This window comes from Poecilia reticulata, chromosome 10 (assembly GCF_904066995.2).
Source record: "Poecilia reticulata chromosome 10, P_reticulata-male-v2, whole genome shotgun sequence".
Taxonomy (NCBI): Eukaryota; Metazoa; Chordata; class Actinopteri; order Cyprinodontiformes; family Poeciliidae; genus Poecilia; species Poecilia reticulata.
In genome coordinates, this window is record NC_088839.1 from 13,561,491 (window position 1) to 13,573,877 (window position 12,387).

Sequence of the window (12,387 nt, forward strand, 5' to 3'; positions counted from 1 at the left end):
GGGATTATAATGCGACTACAGATGGCAAGAATGAAAAAGAATGAAACGAGTAGTCTTCCAGGTGTAAAAATGTAAACAGAGTCACCATCTGGTATGATGCACACTTTATTTGAAGCCAAGCACTGGAGATGAATTCTTTAGCGTTACTATTACTAGTGCAAAGTAGAGGAAGGGCAGCTATCTCAGATCAGCACATAATCAAAATGAAACTATTGTTCTGCACAGATCAAGCTGCGCTCATGAGTTGAGCACATGAAGTAAAACAGTATTTTTACATTTAAAAAATGTCAAATTAAAAACATGGAAAGATTACATTCATAAATACTAAACATGGGGAAAATGATCAGAACATAGGAAATGTGCTCTTGGCCAACACTGATTTTACCAACAATGTTGATTTCAGGTTAAAAAAGACTTCACAGTGAAAACTAGATAAAACTCAAGCAGCAGTGTAAGAAAATGAAGTTAAATCACAATAACAGCTATTAGCCCTCGTTTTAAGAGTTGGTGTAGTCTTTAAATTACATCTTCAGCTCACAGTTTTTGTAAAACAATGCAACACTGGGTCATCTTACACCTTTGCCAATTTGCACCAAAGAGTTGCCTTTTTAAAACTTACCCATGTCTCATTTCATTTCTATTGGTAGTGATCCATTTTTAGGAGACGGAGGTAATTGCAAAAAATGTTTAAATCCTCTATATTTAAATATGAGCCATTGACACTGATTGTAGTTTTGATCTCATTTTGTAAGCCTGTTGCGCAATTTATGAAACACAAGAGACATTTGATCAAAATAAAATTAATGAACAAGTTGTGGGTAGATTTTAGTCTCAAAATCACATTTCCTTACAGCATACCTGTAATTTAAGTCAAAGGCTGGCAATGTAAGTATGGGACATCTACAGGACGAATATGAAGGGTTTTAGGTCATGTAGCAGACTTCTCTTTTTCATATCAGGAACATCAATGTATTAAAAAGTGAAAAACTACAGTAGTACAAAGTAGCAAGGAGGTGAAATGACCCAACACAAACAAACTCATTATCAGCTTATAGCTTGATTAAAGTAACAGTACCTTACTCAGTTCACTTTCACAGTGAATTCTTGCAATTACCATTAGTTCAAAAAGACAAATGTTTATACTTTTGATCTTGGTAGGTAAACGATGCATCTCAGGCTGTGACAGACAAACAAAATGAAACAGATACAATAATATAGGACCTTCTAGTTAAAAAGATAATCAATTTTATCTGGAAAAAAATAAAGTACTACACATACATAATGACAGTTCAGTTTAAATCAGTATTAGCTGTAACATTATCCAATACCATACATGGAAAAAAAAACAAGAGCCTTCTGGCCACCCCTAATAAAAACAAAGTGAAATGTACATGTGGCCAGTGTCAGGTATGTGAATACAATGACGGATGTAAACTTTCCCAAGTGCTTTGTATGTTTTTGGAAAATGCTGTAAGAATGAAGAGGTGATGTAGAATATACACACCGGAAGTAATGAGATGTTCATTTATCAGTAATACTCAGGAGACCCTCAGGAGGCAAAGTTAGAAGCCTGGAATGTTGAGGCCGACGCAGGATTACAGGGAGGCCGTTAATAATTAGAGCTCTTCAACCCATCAAGGAAAAGTTTCTTCAACTGTCCCTGATCAAACATTGAAGCCCAATGTAACTGTTGGATAGAAATAAAAAAAGAAAAACGCCAGAGGCAGAACGACTTTTTAATTATTTTGTTCAACAGGCATTCGTTGCCTGGTAAACTGTCACAGCTGAGACATTAAATTCTCAATTACACCCAGCCTCAACACAGTGCAGAGGCAAACAAAACACTACCGTGTAACTGATGCTCACGGGCAAAACCGTAAACCTGATGATCAACATTCCCTTTCTACTGAATGTACCTTGTAGCCTTTCTTTTTTAGAGTACTAACGTTTGTAGTTTATCGTACCACAAATTGAAGCTCAGTCAGCATTTGTGTAAACTGTAGTACTCAAATGGTCTGTGTGTAGCGCATGCTTTTGCTCATAACTCGACAGTATAGTACCATAGTTAATACTTTTTAGTATATCACCATTAGGTATGGACTGATATGAAATTTTGTCTGTAGTCTCCAGTAGAAACAACAGCTTACCTCTGTTCACGCAAAGATTTGATCATGTGTTGCATATTTTAGTCACAACAGTTCACTAGTAAGCTTCAAGCTTCCAAATGCAGCATTAAAACACCCAAGCAAGGGCGAAGGATGGCGTTCTTTTCGACACCTTGACCGTCTTTTTAGGCCGGATTGGGCTTTTCTTTGAGTATGAAAAAATAAAACCTAATTTCTTTCAGCAATCTGACCAGCAGTGCACATTTATATACATGGAGGAGGGGCAGCCAAAGAAAATTTTAGCTACATCGTCACTTTATCATAGTATAATAACTTTAGACCTTTGAAACGGTATGACCAAGTATACCTTCATACTGGCCCAAACCTAATCAATACAAGCAGCTCAGATAGTCAAGGGATTCCATGTAGTTTGAGATGTTCATAGTTTGCTTATGCAAACTAAAATGAATACCGTGATGTAATGGCTCGTTACACATTTTATCAGATAATTCTTAAAACAGTCATTTTAAAACAGCACCACTTTAATAAAGGTGACGGTCAGCTGGAAATATTTTCAAACTACTAAACTGGTCTACTTTCAGTCAGTAGAAGGGGAAAAAAAACAAGTGGAGGAGGGGCAACGCAGGGAGAGAAAACTCCAGGACTTTCTCTTGTATCTCTTTAAAAATAATTTTAAACCATATGAGTGTTGCGATGGAGGGTTTTTCATGGTTATTGAAATCATTACTTTCATTTTTATCTTCATACCAATAACCCACGCCTAATCACTTTGAGATCAGAAAACATAGCAACTCCGTATTTCTGCGTATTTATGAGAAAACTGACACTTTGTCTTCCAGTATACGAGATAAAAGACAATGCTTCATTCCATTATTTGATACCACCCTCGCATATAAACAGAGAAGGATGCAATATTTTGTGAGATAGCACTGAAAGCAGAAAAGACGAGCGCGCCTGTCGCAGAATGCCTGTGCCTTCATAAGAGCAACAATTCAGCTCACAAGACAGCAGCTGAAATCCCCGACATCAGCTTCTTCACACAAGCTGCATCTCCTGCATAGTGTCCTTACTGGATGCTGTACCTTAAGCCTACAGTACACCTGTTGTCAGAACAAACAGGCAAGTTTCAGCGAGAAAAAGCTTAGTACCCCATGAACCATCAGCAGCATGAGCCGCGAGAGGTTTTACGGTTGCCATGAAGATCAATCGTGCTGCCGAGTAGTGCGTGACCGATCTGGTCCTCAGCAGCTAGAACCACCCGGACAGCTGCTTCGAACGCAGCCGTGACGTTAGTGTCGTCTTTAGCGCTGGTCTCAAAGTAAGGGCAGCAGCCGTTCTCCTCGCACCAGGCCCGTGCTTCGTCCTCCCCGACCTCCCTTCGCTCCATGTCGACCTTGTTGCCCAGCACCACAAAAGGGAAACTCTCCGGCTCTTTAACGTCAGAGTAGAACATGAACTCCTTCTTCCAGCAGCTGAGATTTAGGAAGCTCTGCAAGTCGTTGACGGCGAACGTGAGCAGGCAGCAGTCTGCGCCCCGGTAGAACGGGGTGCGAAGCGACTTGAAGCGCTCCTGACCCGCCGTGTCCCAGATCTGAAGGGTGACCGGGCGCCCGTCCACCTCCAAGTCTCGGTTAAGGAACTCTACGCCAATGGTGTGAAACGACTGCGAGTCAAAACGGTCTGTGACGTAGCGGTTCATCAAAGAGGACTTCCCGACTCCGCCGTCTCCCAGCAGGATCACTTTCAGGAGCACGTTGTTCCTACTCATCGTGTTTCCTCCCACCCAGTTAGGCCTCTCTGGTGGGTTTCAGGCCACTGCAATGGGTGGAAGATCAGTGTCAACGTAACCAAGAGAGAGAAAGAACAGCAAGAAACGATAAGCAATCAAGGAATACATTCAAATTAGTCTTGGATAATAATTGAGAAGCTACAAAAAGCCCTACACCGTCACAAATAAAGGAATTTCGTGTAATTTAAGATGGCATCAAATGTGCATTATAAAACCTTACCGTCCTCACAAATCATTAAATACGCATGCACAGCTAAAGTGCATGGATCAGATTACAGCTGTGCGGACATCGGCTTGAGACTGTTATCGTGATTCCGTGTGCTCAGATCCTCAAACACCTGCTGTTTCCGTGTGAATGGAAAGTAGTAGCACCAGTGCTGTCATCGGATTCATTAAGCATCTCCTGTGAGTAAACTAAATGGGTGCAACCTTTCTCAAGAGTAAATCGTCAGCTCTATTATGACACACGGCAACAAAATAAAAATACATAGTTATTTTAATTTGCATGAAAATCTTAACAGTCGCAGCAATTGCATTTTAAATGGTTTAAAAGAAAACAATATTTCCTTTGCACTCATGGCTAAAGTTAATCTTATTTATGGTAATTTCCAAATTATGCTCTTCTCAGTTGACATTCACAACATGCTTAATATCAAGTCTCTTTTGTGTTTGTAAATACATAGTGAAGGACGGCGCTTTATACATAAAATGTATCAGGTTTTGAGGTCTGCTTTTGATTTTTCATACTCAGATTCAGTTTTATAGTTTTTTTTAAATAGCTATAACACAATAAAAAGAATAGTGAAAGAAAACTTTAGGGCTTCTAGACCTTGGGTTTGAGACTAAGCACGCCTGCATGAAAACTGTTTGGGGAATGAAACCAATATTACAAATCTGTAATGGTTTAACCAGTTTCACAAGCAGAGCGACAGGGGTGAGGCACCGAGACGTCTCCAGCCTAGTTTTTCATTACTTTAAGCATTATTATTTTTAAGCCTAAAAATAATAGAATGAACAATATTAAGGAGATGAACATGAACATAAAACCACCCTGTTAGAGAGGGAGGGGGAAAAATAAGCAGCTGCATCACATTAATGGAAGCGACAATCTGAGTGATAACAGCGTGTTTTGCAACCTCAAAACAAACATCAAGTTTGACATGTTCAAGCTTGTCCACTTTGACTGAAGGCAACAACAACAAATAATAAAAAACTCTTCCTGAACTCACTTGTTCAGAAAGCAGAAGTTAACAAGGAACCGAAACGAGCAGCTGACACTGAAATCCTGCTCAGCCTCCTGACAATGAAACGAAGAGTAGCGGTTCAGAAGCTAAGCTGACAGCTTGTTGACACTCTGCTGCTGGTCAAGCTAACCGTTAGCCTCACTGTGTAACCAACTTACAACTATGTGGAAGAAAAGAAAAGAGAAAAACTTAATGCTGAACACAAATGAAATGTATTCCTTCTGTGATTTGTTTCCCTAGATGAATGCGCCAACCACACATACAATTTATCACTCACCTTGTTTTTGGTCAATAACACTGCGAGGTCTGCCCAGTTCCCCTGCATCTGACCGAGACGTGTCGTGACGTGCCCAGTGGCGTTAAAGAGCCGCGGGAACCTGGGTCCTAGAGCCCGCAAAGGCACCTGAAAAATGTTTGTTTATTTATTTTCTCAAGCAATATTTTTGTGTATAATATAATATAATATAATATAATATAATATAATATAATATAATATAATATAATATAATATAATATAATATATATTATAAAATTAACCATTTGGTTCTATCATTAAATGTATATATATTATTAGAAGTCTATGAAATACAATGTCTTTTCTGTGAATTAACCTTTATGTGTTGACATTCTGACTTGGAGTCAATGTTCTTTCTGCCTTTTGGATGCAAATGGCCCTGACACTGCAAAGTGTTTCCTGAGAAACCTTCTCTTAATCATTTTTCACACCGTTGGAATTTGTGAATAAAGCTGTAATTGAAACATTATGCAGAGACTTTTAAACGATAAGCACTGAAGACACCTGACTTTGAGCTAAATGCTTGTCCGGTAGAAGTAACCAGGAATGTTTCAGTGAAACCTGTGCATACATGTGCAGACTGCAAAGTCTAAACTGTTTTCTACAGCATTTTTTTCAGTCAACTGAAACTAAGTCAAGCCCCCTAAAATGTCAGGAGAACAAGGAGGCTTGACAGGCTGCATTCCAAAGAAAACAAATGAAGGATCTTTGGTGACATGTCCATACATGACTTAATGTCACTGAATCAGATAATTTTACTAATTATATGTTAGCTAAAGTTTAAATGAAGACCTGAGAAGTAAAGATAGACAGTAAAGTTTACATGACTTTGATCTAAAAGATGGATAATGTTCTGTTGTGGTTTAATAACGTTGTCTGAAATGAGCTACACATTGAAACATTGGTTAGGAACAATCCAAGGCAAGAAAGTTGTAGATTGGCTAAATGGGTGGTATGTTGATCTATATCAGTTAACCTCTCGCTACATTTAAGGTATGTGGAATACCATGTCTGAGCAGCAAGCTGTTAAAAGTCACTTTTTTCTTTGTATATCTTAACATACACATTGTATTAGTATATTTTTTAATTCAAAATATTTTTGGGGCTATATAGTATCTGCAACTTTTTTGTTTAAAACGAAAGTATTTGTTACGTTTTATGTGTTGTGTTAATAACTGAGCTCAATCATATTATCATATTTGCCTTATTTACAGAATTTCGCCATGAGATGAAAGGACATAGCAAGAAAGTGTTGAGATTGTAAAAAAAAAAAAAAACTCAACAAACTCGGCTGATTCTGCGTTTACTGCTGCTTTCATTTAGCTTGGCTGTAGGTGGCGCCAGAGGAGGGTAACATTTGAAGCGACGAGGAAGAGTCTGTTGTTACTGATGTTGGCGATTAAACCGTTAGGAGCGTTCATCAGAGGCAAGTTTTACTCTTAATACAAATACATATTTTATTTCTTAAATATTTAGTATGCATTTTGTGTATTTCATAGTGATATAGGGGAAAAATGGCGTTATTGCTTCGATATATCTGGATAACTGGGAGGTTTAGTCCCATAGATGTTCACTTTGTTTGGCAGAGTTGAATAACACATTATGATAGTGAACATGGAGGTAGGGGAACCTATATTTTATTATTTGTTTTACCCGTTCCGCAGATGGCAGGTAGAAGGAGGCTGCTACCCTGCGTGGGTCTGGGGCTGCTCGCTGTCCTCTGCTGGGTGTGGGTCTCCTTCGCCTCTCTCTCTGGAGACCAGCTGCTCCTGGACGTACTGGACGTGTCGGACCGAGGAGCCTTTCAGCCACAAAGCGCTTTGTCGGACATGGAGTTTGCCTCCGTCTCCTCATACAGAGGACCAGGGAACAGTGACCGCCGCAGCAAAAGGGAGCTGCCCATTCTCCTGTGGTGGAGCGGGGGACTTTTCCCACATTTCCCCGGTGACACTGAACGCATCGACTGCGCCACGTCCTCCTGCTTGGTGACGAGCAATCGCAAGGTATACAAGAGAGACCAACAACTAAAGTTTTTTTTCTGGAAGTCTGGGCTTGAGTAGCAGGAAAATACTGTGTTTTGCATTAGTGTTAATACTCCTCCTACTTTATCACTCGTTGTGACGTTGGAACACTAAACTTCAAAGTATTTTATAAGCAGTATGTGATTAACACAAGTAGATCAAAACTGACCCCCTTCTCTCCCTTTTTTCCTTTTTAATAGAATCTGAAAAGTGTGGCGTGCCTATGTGTTTACCCCCCTTATGCTGATCTGTTTAATTAAAATCCACTCCCACCATTTTTCTCTTAGATGTTGTCACCTTATTTGTAAATACAGTTAATTTGTGTGTGATTCAATCTCAGTCTAAATGCAGCTGCTCTGTTAATGCCTCAGAGGTTTTGTTAGAGAACGGCAGCATCATGAAGAGCAGACAGGTCAGGGGTTAAGCTGCGGAGAGGTTCAAAGCATATATGGGTTATAAAACAATATCCAAAGCTTTCAATATCTCAATAAGGTGTTCAGTCCCTCACCTGGAGAGGAAAAGAGTACAGCAGCACAGAACACCTACCAAAACATGGCTGTCTTAATTAAATGACTGTATGGAATGGCTGTACGATAGCCAATCATTAAAGAAAGCCATAAAAATTGATGTTCACAGACTCTCTCCATTCAGTCTGACTTAGTTTGAGATCGCAGTCTCTCGAAATATAAACCCAGTAATGACATATCCCAAAACACTTGTGGCTGTTATTTCAGTGTGAGGTAGCTGCTGAATGAAAATGCCTGGGACAATTTATGGACTTCTATTTGTACAGACTTTGGAAAATTATGTTATTTTATGTTTTTTTTTGTTAAATTTACTAATACATTCTGGTATATACCGCCAAAATGAAAGTGAGTTTGACGCCCCTGGTCTAAGTCGTAAAATATCAATAAAACACATTGAAATTTGTGGTTTTAGCATCTTAAACATCAGCAGAAGTTCAAGAGTACAAGACTTCTACAAGGCACTGTGTATATGCGTACATTTATATTAATTATTGTTGCCCTGTTTCATCTCGACCTGTTCTCGAAAAGGTCCAGCTGTACAAGAGGACGGCATCCATCATCTTTTACGGGACGGACTTCAGGGCATACGAGGCTCCACTCCCTCGCCTGCGCCACCAGACCTGGGCACTTTTCCACGAGGAGTCACCGATGAACAACTACATCCTCTCGCACGGACCCGGAATCCGGCTGTTTAATTACACGGCCACATTTCGCAGGGAGTCAGACTACCCCCTGACCCTGCAGTGGCTGCCCTCCCTGGAGTACCTGCTGGAGCCTGTGGCTGTGTCTCTGGAGGAGAAGAACCGCCTCAGGAGGGAGGGCTTGGCTCCTGTTCTTTACATGCAGTCTCACTGTGACGTGCCGTCAGACAGAGATCGATACGTTCACGAACTCATGAAGTACATCGAGGTACAGTGCTTTTGTTTCCGCTTTAATTATAATGAATGAGATTTTTTGGGGGGTAAATTCAGACATATGAGAGAATAGCACCGTTGTTGCAGCATCATTGAGGACAAAAATATACAGATGCTGTCTTCTATTGATTAATTGCACATTGATGAGCCAGGTAGATGCTCAGGAATCATTTGCAAGTGTTCTATATATGTTGATGTAATGCGTTTCTATTAAGAAGACTTAAGGGTTTGTGTTTAGTTGTTATTAAACTGCACCTGAAATTAGTTTTGGTTTCATTAGCCCTTAATGCACCATTAATGCTCCATCTGGGAACAGAGAGGTGTACTATATTGTCTGAAAGCAGTTTATAGGTCAGCACAACCTTTTTGAGTCAAAAAAATCTCATTAACTCTCGTTGTTGTTGCCAGGCAGATTTTTCCTCACGGCTCCTGCAAGTGCAGTGAGCAGTGAGGAACTCGGTATGCAGAGAATATCAAGTGCAGACTTGATATTCTCTGCATTTAGATGAAAAATATATGTTCATCTGTGTCTGCTGGCTTAAAAAGAAAACAACATCCTCAGTATCAGAACCATTTCATTGTCGTCCCTCTAGGGAAATTGTCTCTGCAGCAAGGTGGGAAAAAAATTCAAACGCAGACACAATCGCACAACAACATTGCAAAGTAGTGAAAAACAAATCTTTGAAATATCCGTACAAATGTCAATAACACAGGCTGAATGACTAGGTCTGACCTAATCACATTTAAAACTGATCAGAACAATGACCTGGCTAACAAAAGAGTTTTTGGTGGTTCTGGTGGTTCTTGATTTGGGCTTCCTGAATCTCTTCCCAGACGGTAGGAGCTTAAATTCACCATGAAGTGGATAATTTGGAGAGTGACGAATGTCCTCTGCCTCTAGTAGGACTCCCTTTAAAAAAAAAACACAGGTTCTGTTAAATCAGATAATCTAAGTAACATGTTTAAAGTAGAATGTTAAAAGCCAATTAGCAAAGGTCAGTCTTGTGATCCTAATTTATTTATTTCAAAAGAAAAGAGTTCCTATGCAGTTCAGAAGTGTGGAAGTCGATTAGTGTTTCCCAGCTCTACATAGGGCTGAAAAAATAAAAAACAGGAGTAGATTTGGAAAATATTTCTATTTCTTCCTTTGCCTGTTCTGTAAAATCCACCCATCCTCTTCTTCCCTTTCTGTGGGTTTTCACAAGTTCCATAAATAGAGCCTGAGCTCGGAAAAGTTTGCTATTATTTTGCCATGATAAATGTGTCCTAGCGGCTTCTTCTCATCTCTCGCTTCCATCCTTCTCTCCTTCCCGTCTTTAGGTAGACTCCTATGGGAAATGCTTGAACAACAGGCCCCTACCGGAACACCTGGAGGACACGGCCACCGCTACTGGCGAGGAACCCGGATTCATGAATTTCGTCGCCCGCTACAAGTTCCACCTGGCGCTGGAGAATGGCGTGTGTCCAGATTACATGACGGAGAAGCTGTGGCGGCCCCTCCATCAGGGCTGCGTGCCCGTCTACCGAGGCTCCCCGGTGGCGGCTGACTGGATGCCCAACGACCACTCTGTCGTAATTATAGATAGCTTTCCCTCTCCCAAAGCTCTCGCTGACTTTCTCAAGCGTCTGGATGAGAACGACGATGAATACGTTAGATATTTAGAGTTCAAGGACCCCAGAAGGATTACTAACACTCGCTTGCTGGAGGGCTTGGACTCCCGTGAGTGGGGAGTTAACGACATGAGCAAGCCTAACTACTTAAATGGGTTTGAATGTTATGTTTGTGACCAGGAGAATGCCCGATTGGCTGCCGAGAGGGCATATAGGAAAGCCCCCCAAAAAACCCAACCTCCTCAGCGTAAAATGGCCAGCAACTCCCACATGGGCTGCCCACTGCCCAGCCCGGGGTACGGAGATATCAAAGACCTGCCTGCAGATGACGGGTGAGTTGGGGTTAAATCTCTGACTGTGCCAGGTGGGAATACCGCCTGCTCTGTCAACCCGAGGGGAGAGAAATCGTTTTTATTGTCTAATTGAGCCGGCCTCTGAAATTAGCCTAATCTGTTTGCATATCTGTCTGCAGATGGTTGCAAATATGGCCGCAGGATTACTGGCAGAGCCTCGACCAGGCCGAGGGGCTGGAGTCCCTGATAAGACACAACGAGTCGGACCCCTCTCTGCTGTGGAAGCACATCCAAAACATAGCTGTGAGCAGAGCCAGAGGGAAACACTGACACAGGCTCGGAAACAAACAGAGCGTGGCGCCCGTCCAGCTCTGCGGAGGCTGGGGGGGCCCACATTACGAGTCCCCTCTGTTTAAACGACGGATTGACTCGCGGTTACACAACCGAGCCAGAACACCGTTATATTTGTGGATTATGGCGTCTTACTAAAGTATCCCAACCCCTGGAGCGGGTTGGGATACTGTTCACATTTTGTGACATTACAACCAAAACCTGAATGTGCATTATCAGGATTTTATGTGAAGTTTTTTTTTTTTTTTTAATTGATGGAAAATGATGCACGGTTTACAAATAGGCAGGCATGTGCATTCAGTCCCCTGAAATCAATACTAGAATCATCTCAATCAGCTTCAAATCATTTGAAGCTTTGCACGTCCAGACACAGATTTTGCATGATTTTTGCAATTAGTCCGATCTCATATTGAACGTGCAGCACCTACGATCAGTGATTGTATGATTCACTGATGTACACGGTTGGAGTGTCACAAAATATGAATGGAAAAATGTAAAGGGTTAGAAATACTTTTTCAAGGTGGGTTTTTGTAGACACCACAACAGGTTTTAATTTTCTATTCAAGGTCACACTTGGGCAAAGGGGATGCTTTAGAAGGACATGTAGGAAATGCTCTCTGTGCAGCTGGTGCAGAGAGGCAAATGCTCCTGGAAAGCTTCCTTCTTTTTTTTTTTATCTCTCTCTCTGGACTGGAGCTGAGCCAAGGGGACCTGTCCTGTTCACCCAAGGAGATCTGCCTAACTGTGTGTGAAGACCATCAAGGCAGCAGCCAGTGGACTGCTTGTGCTTCTTTAAAGCTAATCTGCATGTGGCCAATGGCTATTAGCCAGTCGCATTTATGCAAACAGCTACTTGAAGTGACAGTGCGAGGGAAGAGGCGAGTTTGAGAAATGCAACTTTGTAGGCGGAAACCTCTGCACTAGCAGTTGTTCTTTGAAAGCAAATCTAGTCTGAATTTTTGTGATAAATATTTTATATTATTACCCAGAACTTGTCGCAACACACTAAACTCCTCTTTGTGCAATAATTCTCATTCTGTAAGTGTGTTTTCAAGCACACTACTTTTGTAAGACGTTTATACCAGGATTGTTTAAATCATTTTATTTTGTTAGCAACGCATTGTACATTTCAGCACACTGTTTTGTATCGAGATGAGTAAAATAAGCAAAAAAAAAAGGTTTTTAAACGTAGCGAGCCTCATGTTATCGAATTACA

At 40.9% G+C, this 12,387-nt stretch overlaps 2 protein-coding genes across 4 annotated transcripts; one reads left to right on the forward strand and one right to left on the reverse strand.

Annotated features, from left to right (window-relative positions):
* Positions 1 to 89: 89 nt before the first annotated feature.
* rab9b (RAB9B, member RAS oncogene family) lies at positions 90 to 7,172 on the reverse strand. 2 transcript variants are annotated; one of them, XM_081611373.1, is made up of 4 exons: positions 7,108 to 7,172; positions 5,437 to 5,562; positions 5,145 to 5,212; positions 90 to 3,941 (listed from the first exon to the last, which is right to left on the reverse strand). In XM_081611373.1, the coding sequence occupies exon 4, from the start codon at positions 3,892 to 3,894 to the stop codon at positions 3,286 to 3,288; it is 609 nt and encodes a 202-aa protein (XP_081467499.1). In that variant the 5' UTR covers positions 3,895 to 3,941; positions 5,145 to 5,212; positions 5,437 to 5,562; positions 7,108 to 7,172; the 3' UTR covers positions 90 to 3,285. The 2 variants fall into 2 exon arrangements, with proteins under 2 accessions (XP_081467499.1, XP_081467498.1); XM_081611372.1 differs by lacking the exons at positions 5,145 to 5,212; positions 7,108 to 7,172.
* pofut4 (protein O-fucosyltransferase 4) lies at positions 6,775 to 12,162 on the forward strand. 2 transcript variants are annotated; one of them, XR_014089213.1, is made up of 6 exons: positions 6,775 to 6,880; positions 7,119 to 7,457; positions 8,531 to 8,911; positions 10,237 to 10,859; positions 11,000 to 11,632; positions 11,671 to 12,162. XR_014089213.1 is itself a non-coding variant. In XM_008419997.3 (5 exons), the coding sequence occupies exons 2-5, from the start codon at positions 7,119 to 7,121 to the stop codon at positions 11,148 to 11,150; spliced, it is 1,494 nt and encodes a 497-aa protein (XP_008418219.1). In that variant the 5' UTR covers positions 6,775 to 6,880; the 3' UTR covers positions 11,151 to 12,162. The 2 variants fall into 2 exon arrangements, 1 of the variants encoding a protein (XP_008418219.1); XM_008419997.3 differs by having other exon boundaries at positions 11,000 to 12,162.
* The last annotated feature ends 225 nt before the right edge of the window (positions 12,163 to 12,387 follow it).

Coding starts and splice junctions, on each gene's coding strand:
- rab9b (XM_081611373.1), bottom strand. CDS start 3,894: ATGAGTAGGAACAACGTGCTCCTGAAAGTGATCCTGCTGGGAGACGGC.
- pofut4 (XM_008419997.3), top strand. CDS start 7,119: ATGGCAGGTAGAAGGAGGCTGCTACCCTGCGTGGGTCTGGGGCTGCTC. Junction 7,458..8,530: donor TGGTGACGAGCAATCGCAAG/GTATACAAGAGA, acceptor GTTCTCGAAAAG/GTCCAGCTGTACAAGAGGAC. Junction 8,912..10,236: donor AACTCATGAAGTACATCGAG/GTACAGTGCTTT, acceptor TCCCGTCTTTAG/GTAGACTCCTATGGGAAATG.